The sequence below is a fragment of the Coregonus lavaretus genome, assembly GCF_964263955.1.
Source record: "Coregonus lavaretus genome assembly, chromosome: 1".
Taxonomy (NCBI): Eukaryota; Metazoa; Chordata; class Actinopteri; order Salmoniformes; family Salmonidae; genus Coregonus; species Coregonus lavaretus.
In genome coordinates, this window is record NC_139988.1 from 24,941,171 (window position 1) to 24,966,839 (window position 25,669).

At 40.7% G+C, this 25,669-nt stretch overlaps 1 protein-coding gene across 4 annotated transcripts in view; it reads right to left on the reverse strand.

Annotated features, from left to right (window-relative positions):
* LOC311131344 (CUB and sushi domain-containing protein 1-like) overlaps positions 1–25,669 on the reverse strand; it is a gene marked incomplete at both ends in the record, with an annotated part of 555,203 nt that overhangs the window by 94,153 nt on the left and 435,381 nt on the right. For all 4 annotated transcript variants that reach the window (XM_084164287.1, XM_084164286.1, XM_084164285.1 and 1 more), the window contains 6 exons: positions 3,771–3,867; positions 4,605–4,729; positions 5,332–5,535; positions 7,580–7,675; positions 9,385–9,498; positions 11,919–12,035. In XM_084164287.1, the coding sequence (XP_084020413.1) occupies positions 3,771–3,867; positions 4,605–4,729; positions 5,332–5,535; positions 7,580–7,675; positions 9,385–9,498; positions 11,919–12,035 (753 nt within the window). The remainder of the gene's footprint in view (positions 1–3,770; positions 3,868–4,604; positions 4,730–5,331; positions 5,536–7,579; positions 7,676–9,384; positions 9,499–11,918; positions 12,036–25,669) is intronic.

Sequence of the window (25,669 nt, forward strand, 5' to 3'; positions counted from 1 at the left end):
GCGGCTAGCTAGTTGCGATCCGGTGATTAATGTCCAGTGATTAAATTATTCCCGCAGAAAATCCAATGTTCTGGGTGAAATACCGCTAACTGTGGCTAATAGCAAGTAGCTAGTTAGCTGGCTAGCTAGTTTCAACTGGAGATTCTAGATAAAAGGTAAGTCAATAATAGAATCCGTTCCACATTGAGTGAGGTGGGTTGCAGGAAAGTATATTTTGTAGAAGGATGAAAAGTCTGATAGGGAAATATGTACGAAAAATACAAAAAAAACAGGGTATTTACAGGCTATTTACAGACACACGACAAAAACAGGACTGCACTACTACGCCATCTTGGATGATCATGAGGAAGGTGAGGGATCAGCCCAGAACTACACAGCAGGCCTGGTCAATGATCTGAAGAGAGCTGGGACCACAGTCTCAAAGAAATCATTAGTAACACACTACGCCGTCATGGATTAAAATCCTGCAGCACAGCAAGGTCCCCCTGCTCAAGCCAGCGCATGTTCAGGCCCGTCTGAAGTTTGCCAATGACCATCTGGATGATCCAGAGGAGAAATGGGAGAAGGTCATGTGGTCTGATGAGGCAAAAATAGAGCTTTTTGGTCTAAACTCCACTCGCCGTGTTTGGAGGAAGAAGAAGGATGAGTACAACCCCAAGAACACCATCCCAACCGTAAAGCATGGAGGTGGAAACATCATTCTTTGGGGATGATTTTCTGAAAAGGGGACAGGACGACTGCACCGTATTGAGGGGAGGATGGATGGGGCCATGTATCGCAAGATCTTGGCCAACAACCTCCTTCCCTCAGTAAGAGCATTGAAGATGGGTCGTGGCTGGGTCCTCCAGCATGACAACGACTCGAAACACACAGCCAGGGCAACTAAGGAGTGGCTCCGTAAAAAGCATCTCAAGGTCCTGGAGTGGCCTAGCCATCCTCCAGACCTGAATCCAATAGAACATTTTTGGAGGGAGCTGAAAGTCCGTATTGCCCAGCGACAGCCCCAAAACCTGAAGGATCTGGAGAAGGTGTGTATGGAGGAGTGGGCCAAAATCCCTGCTGCAGTGTGTGCAAACCTGGTCAAGACCTACAGGAAATGTATGATCTCTGTAATTGCAAACAAAGGTTTCTGTACCAAATATTAAGTTCTGCTTTTCTGATGTATCAAATACTTAAGTCATGCAATCAAATGCAAATTAATTACTTAAAAATCATACAATGTGATTTTCTGGATTTTTGTTTTAGATTCCGTCTCTCACAGTTGAAGTGTACCTATGATAAAAATTACAGACCTCTACATGCTTTGTAAGTAGGAAAACCTGCAAAATGGGCAGTGTATCAAATACTTGTTCTCCCCACTGTATATATATATATATATATATATATATATATATACACTGTTGAAGTCGGAAGTTTACATACACCTCAGCCAAATACATTTAAACTCAGTTTTTTACAATTCCTGACATTTAATCCTAGTAAAAATTCCCTGTCTTAGGTCAGTTAGGATCACCACTTTATTTTAAGAATGTTGAATGTCAGAATAATAGTAGAGAGAATGATTTATTTCAGCTTTTATTTATTTCATCACATTCCCAGTGGGTCAGAAGTTTACATACACTCAATTAGTATTTGGTAGCATTGCCTTTAAATTGTTGAACTTGGGTCAAACGTTTCGGGTAGCCTTCCATAAGCTTCCCACAATAAGTTGGGTGAATTTTGGCCCATTCCTCCTGACAGAGCTGGTGTAACTGAGTCAGGTTTGTAGGCCTCCTTGCTCGCACACACTTTTTCAGTTCTGCCCACACATTTTCTATAGGATTGAGGTCAAGGCTTTGTGATGGCCACTCCAATACCTTGACTTTGTTGTCCTTAAGCCATTTTGCCACAACTTTGGAAGTATGCTTGGGGTCATTGTCCATTTGAAAGACCCATTTGTGACCAATCTTTAACTTCCTAACTGATGTCTTGAGATGTTGCTTCAATATATCCACATCATTTTCCTTCCTCATGATGCCATCTATTTTGTGAAGTGCACCAGTCCCTCCTGCAGCAAAGCACCTCCACAGCATGATGCTGCCACCCCTGTGCTTCACGGTTGGGATGGTGTTCTTCGGCTTGCAAGCAATCCCCTTTTTCCTCCAAACATATCCATGGTCATTATGGCTAAACAGTTCTATTTTTGTTTCATCAGACCAGAGGACATTTCTCCAAAAAGTACAATCTTTGTCCCCATGTGCAGTTGCAAACCGTAGTCTGGCTTTGTTATGGCGGTTTTGGAGCAGTGGCTTCTTCCTTGCTGAGCGGCCTTTCAGGTTATGTCGATATAGGACTCGTTTTACTGTGGATATAGATACTTTTGTACTTGTTTCCTCCAACATCTTCACAAGGTCCTTTGCTGTTGCTCTGGGATTGATTTGCACTTTTCGCACCAAAGTACGTTCATCTCTAGGAGACAGAACGTGTCTCCTTCCTGAGTGGTATGACGGCTGCGTGGTCCCATGGTGTTTATACTTGCATACTATTGTTTGTACAGATGAACGTGGTACCTTCAGGCGTTTGGAAATTTCTCCCAACGATGAACCAGACTTGTGGAGGTCCACACATTTTTTCTGAGGTCTTGGCTGATTTATTTTCACTTTCCCATGATGTCAAGCAAAGAGGCACTGAGTTTGAAGGTAGGCCTTGAAATACATCCACAGGTACACCTCCAATTGATTCAAATGATGTCAATTAGCCTATCAGAAGCTTCTAAAGCCATGACATCATTTTCTGGAAATGTCCAAGCTGTTTAAAGGCACAGTCAACTTAGTGTATGTAAACTTCTGACCCACTGGAATTGTGATACAGTGAATTATAAGTGAAATAATCTGTCTGTAAACAATTGTTGGAAAACTTACTTGTGTCATGCACAAAGTAGATGTCCTAACCGACTTGCCAAAACTATAGTTTGTTAACAAGACATTTGTGGAGTGGTTGAAAAACAAGTTTTAATGACTCCAACCTAGGTGTATGTAAACTTCCGACTTCAACTGTATCAGTTCGCATTTAGCATGATCAGGTTGCGCTAAAGGAGGACAGTCTTAAGTCAAGACACCCTCCGCCCACTGGTGCACCAGGCATGTGAGTTCAGGGTAGCTGAGTTCCCACATGTCCCCAATGTAGATGTCAGTCATTAGCTTCTTCCCCAACTGGCCTCACTTTCTGACTCATTTAAAATGACGTACACACACAGAAAATAATAAACTAGTGGATCTAGTCAAGATTGATAAACCCAAACATTTGCCAGACAAGGGAAGGGCCCTCTATTTTCTATTTTAATAAGGCCTGTATGTATCACTGATCATGCCTAATACAGACATCGCATTCAACATCTTCATTAGATAGCAGACACAGCTGTTAAGTTGTGGGAATGCTGTTACTAGAATTAACAGGGTGACAATGAAGGCCAAGATGACAGCCAACTGGATCTCAAAAGGTATCTGGAGCTGTTACTGTGAGTCATCCAACATGAAAATAGGGACATTGGTCTGCTGTGTAAAAGATGGCACAGAAAAGTATTGGAGGCAGATCAATGTTCAGTCCCCTGGAGGAACTATGGAAGATAAAGATGAGTGGGTTTCATTTTAACTGTGGTCTTCAAAATAAAAAGCCTGTAAGAATTCTGTAGAACACAAGAAACCTAATATATTGCACACAGATATGATCTCTCACATTTAATGAAGGGGAAACGTGCGGTTCAATGCGTGATCAAGTGATCCAATTCCCACCTGAAAAGCTTCCAAGTTTAGGAGCTGTCATGTCTTGTCCATCATAGATTTCCAAGGAATCCCAATTGTGCTCGGTGGCGAAGCTCATCACTTGGATCTAAAAAAAAAAAATAGAGTGACAAATATAATGTACCTGCCTTCTCTCTGAAAGGACAAGCATTTACATTTTAGTCATTTAGCAGACGCTCTTATCCAGAGCGACTTACAGTTAGTGAATACATATATCTTTTTTTGTTTATATACTGGCCCCCCGTGGGAATCGAACCCACAACCCTGGCGTTGCAAACGCCATGCTCTATCAACTGAGCTACATCCCTGCCGGCCATTCCCTCCCCTACCCTGGACAACGCTGAGCCAATTGTGCGCCGCCCATGAGTCTCCCGGTCGCGGCCGGCTGCGACAGAGCCTGGATTCGAACCAGGATCTCTAGTGGCACAGTTAGCACTACGATGCAGTGCTTTAGACCACTGCGCCACTCAGGAGACATTTGTAATGGTTAGTTGAGAGACTGGTGTTTTTTTATTGAGGGGAAGTTTTCTTTCCTGCTAAAGCATTATAAACATAAACCCAGGTTTTATACTGTGCCTCATTGTGGCACAATCAATAGCGATAAGACTGCAGCTGGTTTTTTGTGTGCTTTTAAACTACTTCTGTTGGCAGCAGGTCTAATTTAAACCTACGTTTAGCCAGTCTAATTTTATTTTATTCTCAGTAGGGTGACTGTCAGTTAAAATGTGCTACAGCCTGTCACTCAAAATACATTTTCCCTATCTTCTCTCTGTCAGCGTAACTTATTGCTTTTGATGAGTTCAGACCTGAACCTTTTGTACTTGCCTGAATCCCAGCTCCTTCGGTGACAATGATTTTCCACACGCAGTTCAAGCTGTTCCCATAGGGCTCGGGGAATCCCGGGGAGAGGATGGTGCCTCTTCGCTCTGTCAGATTCCCGCTGCATGGAACTGGGGAGCGAAACAGAGGGGACATTTTAATCACACTGAACAGGGCATATGCAAGGTTCCTGTACCCATGGTGAGACAAGACAACCAGGGTAAATTTGAATAATTTCTTGCAGAACATTATTGTGACTAAAGAATAATCTCAGTCACCAATATCTTAGACTGTTTATGGTAATTTACCAACGTAAAAATAATTACATATCTATTACATATTCTGTTGTTCTTAAAGGGCAATTCCACCACATTTCAACCTCATATTCATCATTATCTCCAGCACCACACCGATGTCTCCATTTGTGAAAACGGCGTATTCTTACGTTTTGTAGTAATTAACTATCTCCAGCACCATACTGGAGTCTACATATGTAAAAATGACGCATTTATATGATCTGTGGTTAAAATACACTTTAACTTTATGAATGTAACTTTATATATTGAATATATAAATATATAAAGTTAGTCTATTGTAACCGCAGATCGTATAAACGTGTCATTTTCAGATGGTGTGGTGTTGGAGATAATTAATATGGAATTGCCCTTTAACAACAACATTTATCCATCTTTAACTCAATCTCCACAAATGTGACTGATTTGAGGAGGCTTACCAGCACAAGCAGGCACAGTATCATTCCACTGGGCTAGCGCATTGGGGACCGCATTGCATTTGACGGCTTTGGATCCCTGTAGCAAATACCCGGGGTTGCACTCAAAGCGAACAACGGAGCCAGCGGAGAACTCGGACCCAATCCGTCTGCCGTAGCGTGGCTCTGGGACAGAGCTGCACTGCGTGTCACTGGTGCGAGGAACAGCTACAAAGAAAATAGTACCCAGTGTTGTTAACACCTAGATATGTGTTAACACAGGAAAATTGCAATACAATGTGGTAGTGGTATATGATTTGTCATTATGGACATATGAGACCTTTATAATGATCCCAATGTATCATCAGCCATATAGAGATGTGTGGCTAATGCATGCTGAATTTTTTTATTTTTTATTTTTTTGTCATTTAGCAGACGCTCTTATCCAGAGCGACTTACAGGAGCAATTAGGGTTAAGTGCCTTGCTCAAGGGCACATCGACAGATTTTTCACCTAGACGGCTCGGGGATTAGAACCAGCGACCTTTCGGTTACTGGCACAACGCTCTTAACCACTAAGCTACCTGCCGCATTACCATGTGTTATCACTGTTATTCAATCATGAACATTCAGAACACTGAGGCATGGAAGATGACAATGAAACCAGATATATATCTGATATTCAAAACATGATTGGGTACAATCTGTACTACAGTACATCAAAACAGTATGTACCACTGCATGGCCTTGCCCCCTCTTATCTGACAGACATGCTCGTTCCATACAACCCAGTGAGGGTGCTCCGCTCCCAAGGAGCCGGTCTGCTTACTGTCCCTAGATGCAGAAGCAGGAAGCCGGTCTGCTTACTGTCCCTAGATGCAGAAGCAGGAAGCCGGTCTGCTTACTGTACCTAGATGCAGAAGCAGGAAGCCGGTCTGCTTACTGTACCTAGATGCAGAACCAAGGTGGGGGACGGAGTGTTCTCTATCAAAGCCCCTCAGTTATGGAACAGCTTGCCCTGTCAGGTAAGAGGGGAAGACACCATTGAGGTTTTTAAATCACATTTAAAAAACAACCTTTTTAGCCTGGCCTTTAATCAATTATTGTTTTAGATATCCTCTGTGTTTAGTTTTATTTTATTAATCATTTTTACTTCCTCTTGTTTGCCTGAACTTTATTTTATGTAAAGTGTGTTGAGGTTTTAAATGCACTTTAAATAATTGTTGATTTGATTGACCAAAACAGTCTGCGCTCTCATAAACCATTTTATATTAAAGCATTAATGAGAGTGCATAGCATTTTTTGACTTTAGGTTCAATTTAAGTCCCTGAACTGAATAATAGCTTGGGTTGCGCTGTGCCTGTGACATCTAGACCTGGATTCAAATACTATTTAAACTCTGTGGTATACCTTGGTGCCATATTTGAGGTCTTTACTGTTGGGCTGGGATTGTGTCTAATATTTATAGATCTATACAGGAGCAGAGAGTGCTCTGCAATCATCACTTGGATGCCTCCATGTACCAAACCAGTGAGTATTTTTCAAACACCCTTCAGTGCAGTACATCATCAAACAGTGAAGCAAGAAAATAGCAGACATAGTAATAAGCATGCTCTGGCAAACACTGTACAGTATATGTTCATGTAATTCACACAGCTTAGTTATTACAACTTTCACAGAGAGAGAAAATGCTTGATGCGTACTGAGGGTGAGCTATTATCTGCATCTGGAGAGAATCTCTAAATGACACTGAAATAAAGTAGGAATGACACCAAAGGCAAAAAAAAAAAGTTACATTGTACTCCATCCTTGAAACGTTTTATAAAACGTGGGTTTCTATTTTATATATTCATGTGTGACATTTTCTATTGATTATGCAAGAGTCCTTGAATATTAGATATGACACTTTCAACATACTTTCAACGTTGTATCTGTATGGAGGTTGTGAGCCCTTCTGCTCCTTGACTACTACAGTAATGCAGATAAAATTCCCTTTTCCCATGACATGCCCTGCGCAGCTGTAATGATTAGAGGACTGGTCCCCTAGGCTGCCATGGGGCAAGAGAGATAACAGCAAACCCCCTGAACAGCCTGACAAATGTGTGAACAATAACACCGGTAGATAAGACCCTCTGGTGCCTGTGGTGGGTGGACTGTCGGAGGCCTCCAGGACCCCCAGAAAAACACCCACTGCCACAGGGGTAAAAACTGTGAGGAATTGTCATGCATGTGACCAGAGTGTGTGTATGTATTGCTAAAGTATGTACACATACCTTGGTAAACAAAGTGGAAACCCCTGGCAGAAGGACCATTCTTTGCAGTGAATCGCACCATAATTTGGTTTGATGTGGCCAGGGGCAAGGTCTCTCCTACAAAATAAAGGATAAAAATATGAAAATATATATTTTTTTAAACAGCACAATATGCTGACTTACAGTGTTAACCCTCTGAAGCCAACAGTGCTCTTTCTTGAGATCCCTGACCCTTCTTGTATGCTATACAGAACAATACCTAGGCTGCATGATGAATAGCTTCTTATAAATATACCAGCTCCCATTCAAAATCTTGATGGGTAAATAGCATGATGTTGGCAGTTTATCTTTGAAGTATTATCTATGCAGTAGAGGACTATTTTAATAATAAAGGGGCACACTAAGTCTTATCAATAATGAGAATGTTGGACAAGGAAACAACTTTCTATACACAATAGTAGGCCTGAGTTGAAACTTTTCATCAGCTGTGATGAATGAGCTGGACGATGAAACATGGTAGGGAGTATTTCTTAATGGCTTGAATTTATTTGAAAGCCATGACATTTGAAAGCCTATAATAAAGTAGAGTAGCTTATTGTGGATGTGGCTAATGTAGGTGGCTAATCAGCCTCCATTTAGGTGAAAACACCCAATGCATTATGAACCTGTATGATGTAATGTATCATTATAATTCAAATGTCACCATGAATAGACAGGGAAAACACAAGTTATTTGTTGATAGAAACCCATAGAAGATTAGTGTACACGTATTGGACATGTCAGAGGTAATTCATGTGTTATCTAACTCAGTAATAACCTTTTAATTTACATTTCTATAGTACTCCACATACTGCATTACTGAATGGGGAAATCTAACGTTTTCAAAGACAAAGTAAAATCAAACAATCAGCATCTCCCTTGGGAATATATTGTTGCACTGCAGAATAAAAAAATCTGAATAGTAAAAGGTGCCATAGAAACAGTTTATATTCATTGGCCTTCATCATTCCTCAAAATAATGTAATGTTGAGGGTGATTTCTGTTCAGAAATGTAATTACCTTCCCCAATAACAGCGATAAATCAGAAGGGGACAGCAATTCTCAAATTGTATTAGGTGGCTTGAAAGAATAAAAATACTGAGAGAATAGTCTATAAGGTATATGACCGTTGAGCTTGGTGGAACAGACTCATCATAAAAAATAAAAATACAACATGTTTATTTGTGATTGGTTCTATCTTCAGTGAGGAATCCTGTTTTAAGTGGGTAGATACAGTACACAATGGCTGACATTTTGTTAACACATAAAAAAGCATCCCTATTACGTCAAATCCTATCACGTCAAACACTATTCTGCCTTGCATTTCAAAACAGGGTTGGATTGCAACAGGCTCTGTGCTTTAATCTTTATGCATAAAGTATCCCCATGTTTATATTCTTAATCCCAATAAATTATTGCTGGTCTTGCATGGATGTCACGCAATTATAGAGGTTGTGAGATAAATGTGGCCACTGTATAAGGACTGATACAGTGTCTTTGGATACTCGTTGAAGCAACACTTATTTCCAAAATGGCTGCCCTTCCTGTTCTTGCATGGATGTAATGTCACAATACTAATTACTGAAATTAAAACATTTTGAACGAGACAGTAATAAGTGCCAACAGCAGTTACTAATACAGAGATCATGCTGAGGCCTTTTGTATTAGCAACACCTCTTCTGTTTCCCAACTGACGGCAAACAAAATCCACATGTGCAAGTGTTTTCCATTAGTTTTGTTCATTTAAAGACTATAAACAATGGAAGGAATGGAAAGCTATTACTTACCTGAGTGAAACCCAGCGAGGGAGCTTAGCAGCCTGGCATTCTGACTGGCCCCATCAAATAGTTCCACTGAGTCATTCATTGCTGTCTGAAAGTAGGCAAACTGCCCAAATACCACTGAGGAGGCAAAATGGGGACATCATACAGGTTATCACAGTACATGTAAATCGTGGCTACAAAACAATCATGTCCCCAAATGGAAAATTGAGTGCTTAAAATGGTAATTTGGGATTTGGTCTCTTGTCAACAATGACACAAAGCTAGCGCGCTAACCACTCACCTACCAAAACCATTGTTGTTATAGGCTGGGGCCTGGGGCCGACTCAGGTCTCAGGGTGGGTGATGTCACTACACAATGGACTAGCCAACACTGTTTAACTAGCGATTTCACATCTGCTACACCAGGTCATGCATGATAAACACACACTGAGAGCTAGATAAATACCTTATGCAATTAGAGATGTTTTGGATGTCATACCTGCTGCATATCACTCACAATTAAGAAAGCATGACTTGTGTGAGGTCAAACAAGAACCAGGGATGACTAGCATACCTTGTCCATGATTCAGCACTTCATGACTGATCTATGCTTTCTATACGCCTGAATATGAGGAGATTTCAGGGGTGTCAATTTAAAATAGTCTAGAGAATTGTATTGTATTCACAGTTTGTCCACCATGCCTCCTAAAGGTCTGAACCAAGAGTTTGATATCAGACCATTTCTTACATGAATGTGTTATGTTGATTTGTCTTGCCATCCAGGTTTCCACTTGGTCATTTTATACACACGAATATATTAGATTTTCTGTAACTAATACGTGCCCATCTCATTGATATCAAATTATTAGAGGTACGCAATTTGGAAGAAAATAAAAATAGGTCACTGTAATTACATCTACAGCCACCGCACATCATGCGCGTAATGGTCATTTGGGCGGGTATTCCAACAGTTTCCAACGTAATCTTTTTTACTGTTGCCTAAGTTTTAACTCGGACAGATTTGTATATAATATTTTATGACCATATGTACCTTTAATTATGACTGACTCTGTGCAAAAGTTAATTGAATTGTTTCCACACACACCATGTGTCATGGGCGTAATGGTCATGTGAGGTGAAATGTGTATATTTTGGGATGTGAGCACTAAGTGTTTGACCTGACGAAGATCTGTTTTGGATCTAAACATTGTCAATAAAGCAGTGAATTGGGAGCATAAACAGTGTGCGGGCCTTCCTGTTCTAAGATTGAGGGGAGACCACCGGATTTTAGCTAGCTAACATTAGTATTGCTAACGGTAGCTAACTCCGTTCCGTACATATGTGGACAACCGCGGCATTCAAACGAGGCTGCAATGAAAACTAATGGGACTGTAGCGACTGTGTTGGCATCAAAATCCGGGGTGTGAACTAAGTTTCGATTCAGCGTTGATTGACATGGTAATGGACAAATAGTATTGGAGAAAAGTTGAAAAAACGGACCCCGCTGACGCTGTACGTTAAAGTGTGACATGTCATGACGTAACGTACGACACGCATTATTCAACTCATTCTGTGCCATACAGCCTCTTTCCACCAGGTGTAGCGCTTCTCTCGCAGATTAAAAACAAGAAATGATCAATGGTGAGTGTAATGGTGAGTGTAAAGTTAATTACTTGTGAGCTCATCAATAGTTAATTCAGTCAATTGTTAATTTTTCGCATAACCACTGCGAGCCATCATGACTCTCAAAAACCGTGACACCCACAGTTTAATTGTGAAGATAAATTTAGCGGCGCCCTAAAAACACTATTCAAAATCGACATAAACCTTCAAATAGGTATGTAATGAGACATTATATAAACTCTTTATAGTGTTTTATTTACATTTTAGAGGTGATAAGTTGGACAAATCGGGTGAAAAAAGCCGGTTCCCCACACAACATATCTCCCCCTTTCACTATGACGCAGTAGCTTTCGCTTCCCCACCCGCCATTTTTAAAAAGACCCGGCGGAGCTCCATTGCTTTCTTCAATCATGCAGAGATGGGCAGAATGAAGGTCTCGTCATTGATTTTGCTGGAAAGGGGAGAAATTGTGCTTTACAATGGTATTCATATTACAGTTGACCTGGAAGTATTACGTTTTTGGGGCGCTAAAATAAGGTAAAATGTACAGAACAGCGCAATGTACAAAAGTGTGTTAGCTAATGTTAGCTATTTTTGACAAACTTTGCTAGCTAATGACAACATTGCCATCAGTCTAATGTAAATATGATGATGATGATGGCTAAGCTGTTTCCTACTAAATATTTGCCTACTTTAGCAATGTCCATTTTCAAGCCACTAGTGTAATTTAGGCGAAACAGTCATTAGCTCACGTTCTACTTTTGGACATTAATGTGGCTGTGGAGTCTGTAGAACGTTGATCACAATGGCAACGATGCGTCCAAGTGACAGAGGTGCAACCCACGAATAGGCAGATAAATCAGAGGTGTAAAACTAGTCAAGCATAGAATAAGTTTAAGTGTTGCATTAATAATGATGCATTTGATTAACCTCACCAAATTCTCCAGAGACAGTGATGTAGTAGGAGCAGGTTTGCCCAGTGGTGTAGTTGTGGGGGAAGTTAGGAGAGAGTACCACGCCTTCAGATCCATTATAATGGCCACCACAAGGAGCTGAAAGACACAACAAAACAACCTCGGTGTTACTCAATTCCCAGAGACAATAATCCTGAAAGGACAAGCACCATGGATTAACATAGGATAAGAGTCAGTGCACTAGCTGCGAGCTGTAGTGTTGGAACAAGGATGTTCTATTAATCCTCACATCTGGAGCCTCATTTGACATTCATAGCAGCCAATAAAAACATTGTTAAAACTCAAACCACAACTTGTTTTGTTACATAGGCCTATGTCCATAAGATTGGTGAAATGTGTAATTTGAATCAACTTTACCTTTAAGGCTAATACAACTAAAAACTGTTTAAAAATTCCCTTCTGGAAATAACAGGTATAAACTGTGTTAAATGATGTCTGCTGTGACCTTTTTCAGCAATCCAACTACCAAAAAACATGTTTATCAGAGGCATTGCATATTGATCTAAACTCACTGTACAGAATATCAACAGTTTCAGACTAACATTAACCCTATCAGTCCCGAGACCCGAGCAAAAATCGGCTTTTCATTTATCTAACCTGTACCCCCGCACATTGACTCGGTACCGGTACCCCTATTGTTATTTTATAGTGTTATTATTATTTATTTGTTTAAACTTTAGCTTATTTAGTAAATATTTTCTTAACTCTTTCTTGAACTGCATTGTTGGTTAAGAGCTTGTAAGTAATAATTTCACAGTAAGGTCTACACCTGTTGTATTCGGCGCATGTGACAAATAAAATGTGATTTGATCTGACTGCATGTATAGCCCTTTATTTAGCCTTACAATGAAGTGTTTTACCATTTTATTTTCAGGACAACCAGGCTACAAGTAAAACACAAAACAATTTGAAATAAACAGTTGCATTCATGAGTTTTATTGACAAATGTCAATAAAAAAAAGGTCAGCCAAAGCAAAAACCTGATACAAATGAATTTATATGAATGCTGTAAGTACATAAATTGTTTTTCTCAGTGGAAAATGAATATCCAACTAGTCAGTGGCAACTGTGTGGAGTTTGGAGTTTGTGACAGCAACTATGTGAGCTTATTACAGTATTATAGACACTACGTTGTTGGATTTCCTATGATCTTCTATGTAGAAGAACCCTTACCTTCTAACGACTCTTGTGTAGCTGGTGAGCGTCATAGAGCATGTGAGTGTTTGTGAGAGTCTCAGCTTTTCATAGATAGCTTTTAATAGTTTGTAGCTCAAACTATTCAGACTCCACAGACGTTTTTGTAAAAAGACCCAGCCCGGGCCCCTTTGGGAACCGCCCTTGTCTCACAAACACCGCTCTAGCTCACACAGACAACTGATGCAGAAGAAATAGACAAATCCAAAAGTACAACCCAGAAGTCTGTAGCTCAAACACATAATGTTTAAAAGGGGTTAGAAGTCCAAATCGTACTGGCGTGGCGGTGGGACTCATTGGGTTAAAGGTTAACATGATTAAGATTTCACAAATCACTGTGTGTTAGTTGCCCTTAGGCATGTGTAAATTCTTAATATGGCCTGTAATGGGTCCAGAGATTAAATATACTGATGTCAATGGCTCCATAGAAACACGTGGCTTTACTTTAAAGGGGAATTCCACCCTGGCTCTGCCATGGCATATAGTCATTACTATATTAACCACATTACGTTTTTATCATAAACATCACAATTTTCCAAACCACAAGCTAAAACTAGCACATTTTCATTTCACTGGCAGAATCGGGAAGTTTCGACTCCCTATGTATTCGTCTTCTCATAGTGAACCACTAAGTCCGGCATTCATAGCGAATGCTGATACCGCCCGCTAGGTAGAGGGGGGCGTGGCCACAACATGAATAATGGCGTTGTTTACTTAGAACGACTAACACACAGTAATCTCAGAACTTCTCTAGGTAAGATTTTTGTGAAAACATTTGTTTTTCACTAATGTTTTTCATCATGCCCATGTGGTGTTATGTGCCAGGCTGAGCTAATTACAAACAAGCACGAAAATTAGATATGTTTCACCATTCTACATACTAGAGATTCACCCCAATTCTACCAGTGGCTTGCGGCTATCAAGAATGATGTGGTGACCAAAGTTAATCAGAGGGATTTTCAGGCTGAACTGATGGGGAACCCATTTCGACGACAACTGAGATACCATAGATTTTTTTTCCTTCACAACAAAACGGAAGATTCGCAATTAGAGGTAACCTAACGTTAGCTAGCTTGCTAGCCTAGCTGGGTAAATTAGCTAGCTAGCTTACGTTACAGTCTTGAACTCTGAAAGCCATCAGCTAAATCATGTAGCTATCTTTTGGTATACACACAGTCAATCAATTTTGCCTATGCCATGGTAGTCACTGCTAGACTGGTAGCTACCTTCAGTAAAGTAAAAATGTTTGTTTGTTTGTGCTGTCTTTGACTGACGTTAGCTAACGTAAGCTAGCTAATGTTACTAAATAAGAGTATCTCAATTTGGTAGCCATCTATTCCACCCTTGTCTGGAAAACACTCCATTACTAAAAATAGAATTGTCGATATAGCTAACTCACTCTCTGTTTGTGTGTTGGTAGCAATGATGAATGTGTATAAATTGTCTAATGTTGGTTAGTTGGTTCTCAGACAGCCTCAACTGTCTAGCAATCTTGCTGCCAATTTAGTGACGCTAGTTAGCTAACAGCAAGCTGACAATATTGAAATGTCCATGTTAGGTATGCTTAGCTAGCCAGTCTAATAAAGCTCAATACAATTAGTGGGGTGGTTAAATTGTGTATTGTTGAGTATTTTGTTGTAGGTGGTACAGAATCTGATTCCACCAACATGAGCTTCCAACCTCTAGCTCTGCACAGGGTGAAGGTAAGTTGGCTAAGATACAGTAAGCATGGTATAAACATGAATTGGGTAGTGTTTGTATGATTTGTGTTATGGGGTTACAGGTGGTTAAAGGTAGCCTGAGGACCACAGAGTACCTTCCAGACAATGTAATCAATTTAGTCTACCCCTCTTCTCTTTTTACCTTTTCTTTTTGTAAAACTCAGGTTATCTGGAGTCATTCCACAGTGCCCTGCTGAAAAATACCCCAAAGCGGGTGCATTTTGTGTACACAAGCATGAGGGAGCGAATGCACCTTACGGTTATGGAGCACAACAAGATTGTGGGACAGAAACAAGCAAGGGACACTGAAAGGTATAAAATCAAGACTACAACAGTAATGACACAACCACCTCACTCTTCTCTCTGCAGATTCTCAAAACACAATACAAAGACATGTCTACCCCTGCAAAGGGCTACTATTGACAAGAATGATCTGTCAAAGTCAATGAGCTGGGGAGGTTTACAGACTGTACTTTGAGATGAGGAAGGGGGTTTTGGTTGTGCAGGGTTGTGCTTAGACAGTAAATGTATTGTTGTGTATGTGAGTGATTGAGGTGCCATTTCTCCTCAATCTCCCATACACAACAATTAATATGTGTAAGAACCACCTTCTAAAGACTATTCACACCTTCTTTAGCCCCCAAGCCCATTCCCTTTGTTGACTGATCATTCCTCTCAAAAGCAGCTCCCAATGTCCCCTCATTGTCCCTAAACAATTTGGTTGATACCTTTACCAACAAAGGTGTGTTGCCCTACATCCCTTCCACAAAAAGTGCTAAATGCTAAGACAACAACCATGTATTTCCAGGAGACATGCAGTACCAGCAAATATTCTGCATGGTCTTATGCTGAGCCACACTAGCTGCGTTTACACAGGCAGCCGAATTCGGATATTTTTTTCATAAATTGGTCTTTTGACCAATCAGATCAGTTCTGAAAAAGATCTGATGTGATTTAGACCAATCAATGGAAAAAAATATCAGAATTGGGCTGCCTGTGTAAACGCAGCTATTGTGGCTCAGCATAAGACCATGTAGAAAAGGGGTCTCCAACCCTGTTCCTGGAGAGCTACCCTCCTGTAAGTTTTCGCTCCAACTCCAGTTGTAACTAACCTGGGTCAGCTTATCAACCAGCTAATTATTAGAATCAGGTGTGCTAGATTAGGGTTGGAGTGAAAACCTACAGGATGGTAGCTCTCCAGGAACAGGGTTGGACAGCCCTGATGTAGAACCACCATAAAATAAATATGGATATTTTCTATCATACTTCGAAATGTGTCTGCCTTTATGGATTCACATAATATATTTTTATAAATTGTACAGGGCCAGTGGTGGAAAAAGTACATAATGGTCGTACTTGAGTAAAGGTAAAGATACCTTAATTGAAAATGACTCAAGTAAAAGTGAAAGTCCCCCAGTAAAATACTACTTGAGTAAAAGTATAAAAGTATTTGGTTTTAAATATACTTAAGTATCAAAAGTAAATGTAATTGCTAAAATATACTTAAGTATCAAAAGTAAAAGTAAAAGTATAAATAATTTCAAATTCATTACATTAAGCAAACCAGACAGCACCATTTTCATGTTTTTAAAATGTACAGATAGTCAGGGGCACACGCCAACACTCAGACATCATTTACAAACGAAGCATTTGTGTTTAGTGAGTCCGCTAGATCAGAGTAGGGATGACCAGGGATGTTCTCTTGATAAGTGCATGAATTGGACCATGTTCCTGACCTGCTAAGCATTCAAAATGTAACGAGTACTTTTGGGTGTCAGGGAAAATGTATGGAGTAAAAAGTTAAAAAAAATCTTTAGGAATGTAGTGAAGTAAGAGTAAAAGTAGTAAAAAAATAGGAATAGTCAAGTAAAGTACAGATACCCCAAAAAACTACTTAAGTAGTACTTTTACTTAAGTACTTTACAACACTGTACAGGGCTCTGTAGCATCAGATGCTAGACATTCAGATATCCAAATAATGTTTGTTTATTTGTCCAAATCTAAAATACTGGAGAGTGTACACTATTTAATGCAACCTCAAGAGAACTGGGTATTCAACAACAATGTTATATGGTAAAAGTAACAACAACAAAAAAATAGTATGAACAGTGTAGTACAGTTCAGTGTGTCTGAGTGTGTCTCAGGTGTAGAGACACACAAGTGCAGAGAACTGTAGCTACAGATTGTTACACCAGATAATGTGATTTACCCAAAGATTTTTGCTGACATCTTGTCTATTTCAAGTCTTCTCTCATTGATCGAAACAGGTGGGTGTCCACCCCAAAGTGCTGCATGTCATGATGACAGAGACCTGTCTCGATCAATGAGTGAGAAGATTTGAAATAGACACGATGGAGGTGCACATATTGTTGGATTACTTTTTTAATAACAGAGCATTTTCGAAACTGGACACATACATTTTATGAGACTCCTGTTTCCCCGAATCAAGGACAAAGACGGCATTGCTAAGGTTGGTCAAAAATCTCTGTGCAACACAAAACAGTACCTATCCTGTAACTATCAGTAATGGATACCAAACATCTTTGGTTAAATCACATTATCTGGTGTAACAATCTGTAGCTAAGAGAACTGGTGATCAACAGATGATGGGAGAGGTCGTCATGATGAAATTGCTATTCCAAAAGAAACATACAGTATGTTCAACTTGTAAAGCTGTGGTAGGAGTGTTGTCATGATCAAACTGCCATTCAGCTCCTCATGAGTCATCTGCTTGAAATCCAGCATAATGTCTAATCCCGAGAGACAGAGAGAGAGAGAGAGATACAGTTGTGATATAATGACACACGCAGGCAAAGGAATTCTGTTTCTGTATCTAGAATCCACTCCAGGAAGAAGCCCAGGCACCACACGGTATTGTCTATAAGACAATAAAAACAAAAATAATGATACTCTATTGTACAGTTTGAACAACAGTTGAACCGTGCCAGCATAACATCAACATTAGGGTAGACTAGTTGAACATGTATACATGTGCACAGGCACAGAGAATACATTTACAACAATATCTAGCCTAATATAATGAAATATGGCATAACCCTCCCTCAACCTTTGCACAGTGGCCAGACAGTACAAATTAGCCTAGGTAGGTAGGCAGACAGTATCTACAGTGGCTTGAGAAAGTATTCACCCCCCTTGGCATTTTTCCTATTTTGTTGAATTACAACCTGGAATAAAATTGATTGGGGGTTTGTATCATTTGATTTACACAACATGTCTACCACTTTGAAGATGCAAAATATTTTTTCTTGTGAAACAAACAAGAAATAAGACAAAAAAAACAGAACTTGAGCGTGCATAACTATTCACCCCCCCAAAGTCAATACTTTGTAGAGCCACCTTTCGCAGCAATTACAGCTGCTAGCCACTGGGATTTTTGCCCATTCTTCAATGCAAAACTGCTCCAGCTCCTTCAAGTTGAATGGGTTCTGCTGGTGTACAGCAATCTTTAAGTCATACCACATATTCTCAATTGGATTGAAGTCTGGGGTTTGACTAGGCCATTCCAAGACATTTCAATGTTTCTCCTTAAACCACTCAAGTGTTTCTTTAGCAGTATTCTTAGGGTCATTGTCCTGCTGGAAGGTGAACCTCCGTCCCAGTCTCAAATCTCTGGAAGACTGAAACAGGTTTCCCTCAAGAATTTCCCTGTATTTAGCGCCATCCATCATTCCTTTATTCTGACCAGTTTCCTAGTCACTGCCGATGAAATACATCCCCACAGCATGATGCTGCCACCACCATGCTTCACTGTGGGGATGGTGATCTCGGGGTGATGCGGTGTTGGGTTTGCGCCAGACATTTTCTTTGATGGCCAAAAAGCTAAATTTTAGTCTCATCTGACCAGAGTACTTTCTTCCATATGTTTGGGGAGTCTCCCACATGCCTTTTGGTGAACACCAAACGTTTTTGCTTATTCTTTTCTTTAAGCAATGGCTTTTTTTCTGGCCACTCTTCCGTAAAGCCCAGCTCTGTGGAGTGTACGGCTTAAAGTGGTCCTATGGACAAATACTCCAATCTCTGCTGTGGAGCTTTGGAGCTCCTTCAGGGTTATATTTGGTCTCTTTGTTGCCTCTCTGATTAATGCCCTCCTTGCCTGGCCCGAGAGTTTTGGTGGGCGGCCCTCTCTTGGCAGGTTTGTTGTGGTGCCATATTCTTTCAATTTTTTAATAATGGATTTAATGGTGCTCCGTGGGATGTTCAAAGTTTCAGATATTTTTTTATAACCCAACCCTGATCTGTCCTTCTCCACAACTTTGTCCCTGACCTGTTTGGAGAGCTCCTTGGTCTTCATGGTGCCGCTTGCTTGGTGGTGCCCCTTGCTTAGAGGTCTGGGGCCTTTCAGAAGAGGTGTACATATACTGAGATCATGTGACAGATCATGTGACACTTAGATTACACACAGGTGGACTTTGTTTAACTAATTATGTGACTTCTGAAGGGAATTGGTTGCACCAGATCTTATTTAGGGGCTTCATAGCAAAGGGGGTGAATACATATGCGTGCACCACTTTTCAGTAAAACATTTTTTTTTCCGAATTTCTTGAAAAAATTAGTTTTTTTCATTTCACTTCACCAATTTGGACTATTTTGTGTATGTAAATCACATGAAATCCAAATAAAAATCCATTTAAATTACAGGTTGTAATGCAACAAAATAGGAAAAACGCCAAGGGGGCTGAATACTTTTGCAAGGCACTGTACCTACAGCCATGTCTATCAGGCATGCTTAGGCAAATATTATAGTAAAACCAGCTTCAGTTTAAGAGATTTACAACAGTAAATTGTTGTATTATTGTTTCACCTCACTGTTTGCTGGTAAACTTAGCTAGTTAGCTTGCTGGATATGCAATACTTGTTATTTACATCTCTTTGGAATCCTATCTTGCGTCATGCCCATAATTTTGTGAGATTGAAATGCATCCAAGGTCATGATCATAACCAATGTCAACTCTCGTCAATTATGTTACATAGCTAGCTAGTAAAATGATTTACAGTTGCTGATGTTACACGTGTGCTAACAAGTTACAAATGCGAGGCGTGGCACATAGATAAACTAAAGTTAGCTAGCTAGCTAGGTGGCTTGCAGGAAAAAATAACTTACTTAGCTAGGCACCGTATTTGTCATCTGCCCTCTTGGTGCTGGCATCGGCTGTAGCTGACCTTCTAACGTAAGCTAAATCCAACTCTTTGTTAAGAATCCTCTTCGCTATATTGAAACATGTATGGTTGAATGTCACCATGTAGCTAATAGATGCTCCATCGTCAAATAAGTGTTGATGAGAGGATTCACTTGAAGCCATTGCGTCTGGTCAGTTCTTTCAGTTTTGCCCAAAGGATTGTTGTTAGTGTCCCCCTCCTTTTCAAAAAAGCCTGCCTTGGGGGAGGGATGGGGGCCAGAGCACGAAGCACCGCCCAACAGAAGTTGTAGTCTATCAGACTGGAAAAACTGTGTCTGCTTGTATATTTAGCAATGAATCTGCCGATAGGAACATCGCTGAAAGACGTGCAATGGACAACCATATCTACACCCACAAAACGTATAGCGCGATCAGTATAACATAGAGCCTTTGTAAAATGCCACAAAGTAGGACTACATGTATTTTTAGATCTCACTCCCCCCCCCCCCAATCAATACACACTGGAAGCCATCATAGGGTGTATCATTCAGCGTGCGAAGCCCTGACCTGCCTTCCTCCTGGGCAATTATGTGTGAAACACATCTCACTGTCCTAGAAATGCCTCATACATGATAAAAACAAGCCCAGATTACCCCAGGGTGAAATTCCCCTTTAAGGACATAGCATGAACATGAAGGGTGAAATAAAATAATTGAGGGTATCCAACTTTATAATGTAAGGTCAATGAAAACAGAACACAACCGAGGAACTCTGTCAATGTCAATATTCTATTATGTAACTGTACATGGGCCCCTGGACTAGTAGTGTACTGCTCTCAAAACTACTTTGAGAAACTCAGAATAAATACTGACCAAAGGAGAGAAAATAACTGAACGCACAACATTAGAGAGCAGCGAGCGCACACCCTCTTGTTCTCCCTGACCCTAAATCCCTAGTTAACCCTTCTTCTAATTTCCTTTCATATTATTATTACTCACTCCCTTCAGAAAATGTCAATCCCCAATCGCTTGAAACCCTCCTGTGATCTTACTGCACCTACCTTGTTTCTTTCATCCCCTTGGTCTTTGCTACAATGATCGTGGATTTAGATTCTTGCCACATCTCCAGCACTCTAACCCTCCCAGCGCTCACCCCCCCCAGGTCTGCTCCTTCATCTGCCCACAATACCTTGTGGAGCTCATAAACCTGGTGTCAGGATGCAGCCCATATAAAATGGTCCTCTGTATATCAAACTCCTTCCCCATACCTTTGATCACATCACCCTCACCTCATACTTTCTATGGCAAGACTGAGAGTTGGTACTGTAAGAAAAAAAACTATTGGTAGCGGGGCCTACCCTGCCTGAAACTAGACATTTCACATACATGGAGCGAGAGAATTAGTTAACACAGATCATTTTTGAACTGTTGGCACTGTGAGCAGTCAGTGTCATGTCAAGCCAAAGTGTCCTTTCTCTTTTAGGTATCAAATGATGGGTCACTCACTCACTAAGGGTTTTGATAGAAAACACAAACCGTACCAATGATTCCAAATCCTTGGTGCCTCTATATTTATCATAAGCAATATTGGATTTCATTATTTAGTCTGTCAAGAAGGGTAATGTAACAATCTTCATTATACATTTACAAACCAGGGCAATAACATAACCCACTAAAAATATGAACATCTCAAAGATCAAGGGACTGGGGAGTCAATCTACTGAGCAGACATCCAACTGTGGGATACCATGGTAATACTGAATTACAATTTAGCTATTTAAGGACATTTAACATAGCATCATGTTGGTCCTCTGTAGCTCAACTGGTAGAGCACGGCGCTTGTAACGCCAAGGTAGTGGGTTCGATCCCCGGGACCACCCATACACAAAAATGTATGCACGCATGACTGTAAGTCGCTTTGGATAAAAGCGTCTGCTAAATGGCATATTATTATTATTATTATTTATGCATACAGTAATGTAACAGACGCCACAATCTTCTTAAACCTAACAGACCGTACAATGTTGGCTGCTATCACGTGTCCGATATGAATGCAGAGAGAGAGCGAGAAAGAGAATGAGAGAGAGAGAGAGGGAGAGAGGGAGAGAGAGAGAGAGAGAGGGGGGAAGGGAGTAAAGACATACGACTGTAAAGGACCATAGCGTGGATACAGCTATTGCATGTTTATGCCCTCTACATTCAAGCACACAGACATGCCTAAATCCAAACAAGCTCTAGTTCCTCTAGTATATGCAGTTATTTTGGTGCCGGCGTGGCCGTGTGTCAACACTGCCTGACTCCGAGGGGCGCTATACCACTGTGCTTTAACCCCATTACACACCCCTTCTATTTACAGTCATGGAGGATTCCTCATTCAAGAGCACTGAGACAGTCTTTTAGTTACTATGGAAACGAATAAAATACCTGTTTGGATGAGAGAAGCTGAGAGAGAGGGGGAAAAAGTATTTATTATTTAAAGGGATCTCACCCCTTTTCTAATTCGTCTCACCCCTTTTCTAATTAGTTTTGTCTAAAGGCCCAAAAAAGTGCCTCGGAGTGCATCAGTATTCCATCAAGCAGTGGAGAATCACAGCCCAGTGAAACAGTTCAAATGGCAACAACTTGGTCTTCAGCTTGTCAAGAGCAAAACTAAAGGACAGATATATTGCTGTTTTTCATGGGTGAATAGTTTGCACATGCTATTTTCAGAGGAGATTAAAACATAAAAGGCTGAACATGAAGTAGCTAAATAAAGGTTAAAAGAAGGGTTGTTGGTGTTAAATAAAGACAGTCTCATGGTTTAGTTTTTACATTACTATTCCTTTCTGAACATGACAGTTGTAAACTTTACATGACAGTTGTAAACATTCAGTAAAGCTGGCCCTAGATACCCACCATCACCCTGAAGCAACAATAATACATGGCAGATAAATTGCAAGTGTTTGCTTTTCTTCCATACTGAATGCTCTGTACCACTTACACACCTACGGTTGCTGAAAGTGGGGATTAATTGGGCACGGGTTGTTTTCACAGACAAATATTCCCACCCCCTTCCCCCACAGTCCTTATTGAATACATAACGATTCCTTTCATTAGCCAAGTGATACTGGGGACATTAGTAATCATTTCTCTCAACCGGCAGCAGAATGTCAGGAGTGCAGAGTTTAACATTCACAGTGAGTCCTCCCTGTCTCACTTTGACTGATCTGCATATAACCCACGTGGCGTTTCACTGTCACTCAAGGGGCCTTGGCTTGCAGGCACAGCCACAGCCTTTAGAAATGGCTCTTTCTTTTGTCCACTTCTGAACACAACCAGAAAATAGCTTTGTTCACCTCTTTATCAACTGGCAAAATGAGCTCAATTCAACCACAGATGAGAGGGTTAAATGCTTTTGTGTTTGCTTGGACATATGCTTACGTTCAAGCATGTTGAAATAGGCTAGGCTACTGATGTACGTTTCCCAGACATCAAACTATTAACTAGCGGCTTACAATGTCAAATAAAATAAAATAAAAATGTATTTGTCACATGCGCCGAATACAACCGGTGTAGACCTTACAGTGAAATTCTTACTTACAAGCCCTTAACCAACAATGCAGTTTTAAGAAAAATAGTCCGGGTAGCCATTTGATTAGCTGTTCAGGAGTCTTATGGCTTGGGGGTAGAAGCTGTTAAGAAGCATTTTGGACCTAGACTTGGCGCTCCGGTACCGCTTGCCGTGCGGTAGCAGAGAGAACAGTCTATGACTAGGGTGGCTGGAGTCTTTGGCAAGTTTTAGGGCCTTCCTCTGACACCGCCTGGTATAAAGGTCCTGGATGGCTTGGCCCCAGTGATGTACTGGGCCGTACGCACTACCCTCTGTAGTGCCTTGCGGTCGGAGGCCGAGCAGTTGATTTACCAGGCAGTGATGCAACCAGTCAGGATGCTATCGATGGTGCAGCTGTAGAACTTTTTGAGGATCTGAGGACCCATGCCAAATCTTTTCAGTCTCCTGAGGGGGAATAGGCTTTGTCGTGCCCTCTTCACGACTGTCTTGGTGTGTTTGGACCATGATAGTTTGTTGGTGATGTGGACACAAAGGAACTTGAAACTCTCAACCTGCTCCACTACAGCCCTGTCGATGAGAATGGGGGCGTGCTCGGTCCTCCTTTTCCTGTAGTCCACAATCATCTCCTTTGTCTTGATCATGTTGAGGGAGAGGTTGTTTTCTGGCACCACACTGCCAGGATGTCCTCTATCAAAATGTTGTTTCATCTAGCCAAAATCCATGACCTTGAACGAACGACTTCCAACGATTTTAAATAAATAATTTCCCTTCCTTTCATGGATTTAAAACTTGTTCTTCAGAACATGGCTTTAGTGTAGCGTATACACACCCACAATCCTCTTTGAAGGTGACATAACTAAAATATTTTCAGGATTAGAAATAAACATAACTGACAGACAATACAAGCAAATGGCCCGTGAAACAGCAACCTTTGCTTCACATCCCCTTGGTTTTCAGAGTGATTTCCAATTGTGCCTGCTGTGTGCTTTTCATTTTAGAAACACAGTAAAGTGGTATTCATATCACCGATCAAATTTTGCGTGTGCATTCTGTTGGCTATTGGAGGTAGGCTATTATACAACTGCTGAAAGGGCCAGAACAAGCCATTTAGCTCATTACCTACGCTCTCTTTCAAGCCCAGGGAATCGAATCGATCAACAGAGGCCATTGTGCCATTGTTGAGAGGCCTTGTGAATCACTAACAACATCATGTCTCACCCTTACAATCCACACACTTTTCCTTTATGGAGTTCAGGGATTAAACAGCATGTGCTCGGACATCCATAAATCAATGTTATGGTACCACATTGTCACTGTTTAACAAGCTTGATAATGGCAAATTATATTTAGATAAGCTCTTAGCGGAAAGATACTTTCCCATTTATGAAAGGTTCAATGAGACAAAACCAAGGACTACAGAACACCTGAAAGTCAGGTTCAATTTAATGACATAATGGAGAAGCAGACAGTGATCCTGAGGTCCTTAGCTGTACCACAAGTTCAACCAAACTGTGCCGCTATGTCCATGACTGTCACGTTCGTTGAGAGACGGGTCAGACCAAGGTGCAGCGTGGTATGCGAACATGTTTATTAAATCAACTAGACATAAACAAAACAAGAAACAACGTAACGTGAAGTCCTCAGGCTAAACACATACAAGCCTATACACGGAACAAGAACCCACAACCATAGTAGGCAACTGGGCTACCTAACTATGATCCCCAATCAGAGACAACGAGCGACAGCTGTCTCTGATTGGGAATCACACCCGGCCAAACATAGAAACACAACTCTAGATCCTAACCATAGAAAACATAGATGATTCACACACCCTGACTCCACAAACAAGAGTTCCATACGTCAGGGTGTGACAATGACCAAGCCAAAACTCTAATAACGCAATGTAATTTAATAATTCCATTAAGAATGAGATATTGAATATTTAAGTCACATCTATAATGCACAATGTTTAACAAGTGAATCCAGCTCATGGTATGAATGCTCTAGCTCGTCACCAAACCAAAATAAAATACAATAATAAAGGAAGAATGAAGATGGAAAAGGCAAAGGGCCAAATGTACCATCAGTGTACGCAAATAAATGATCTGGG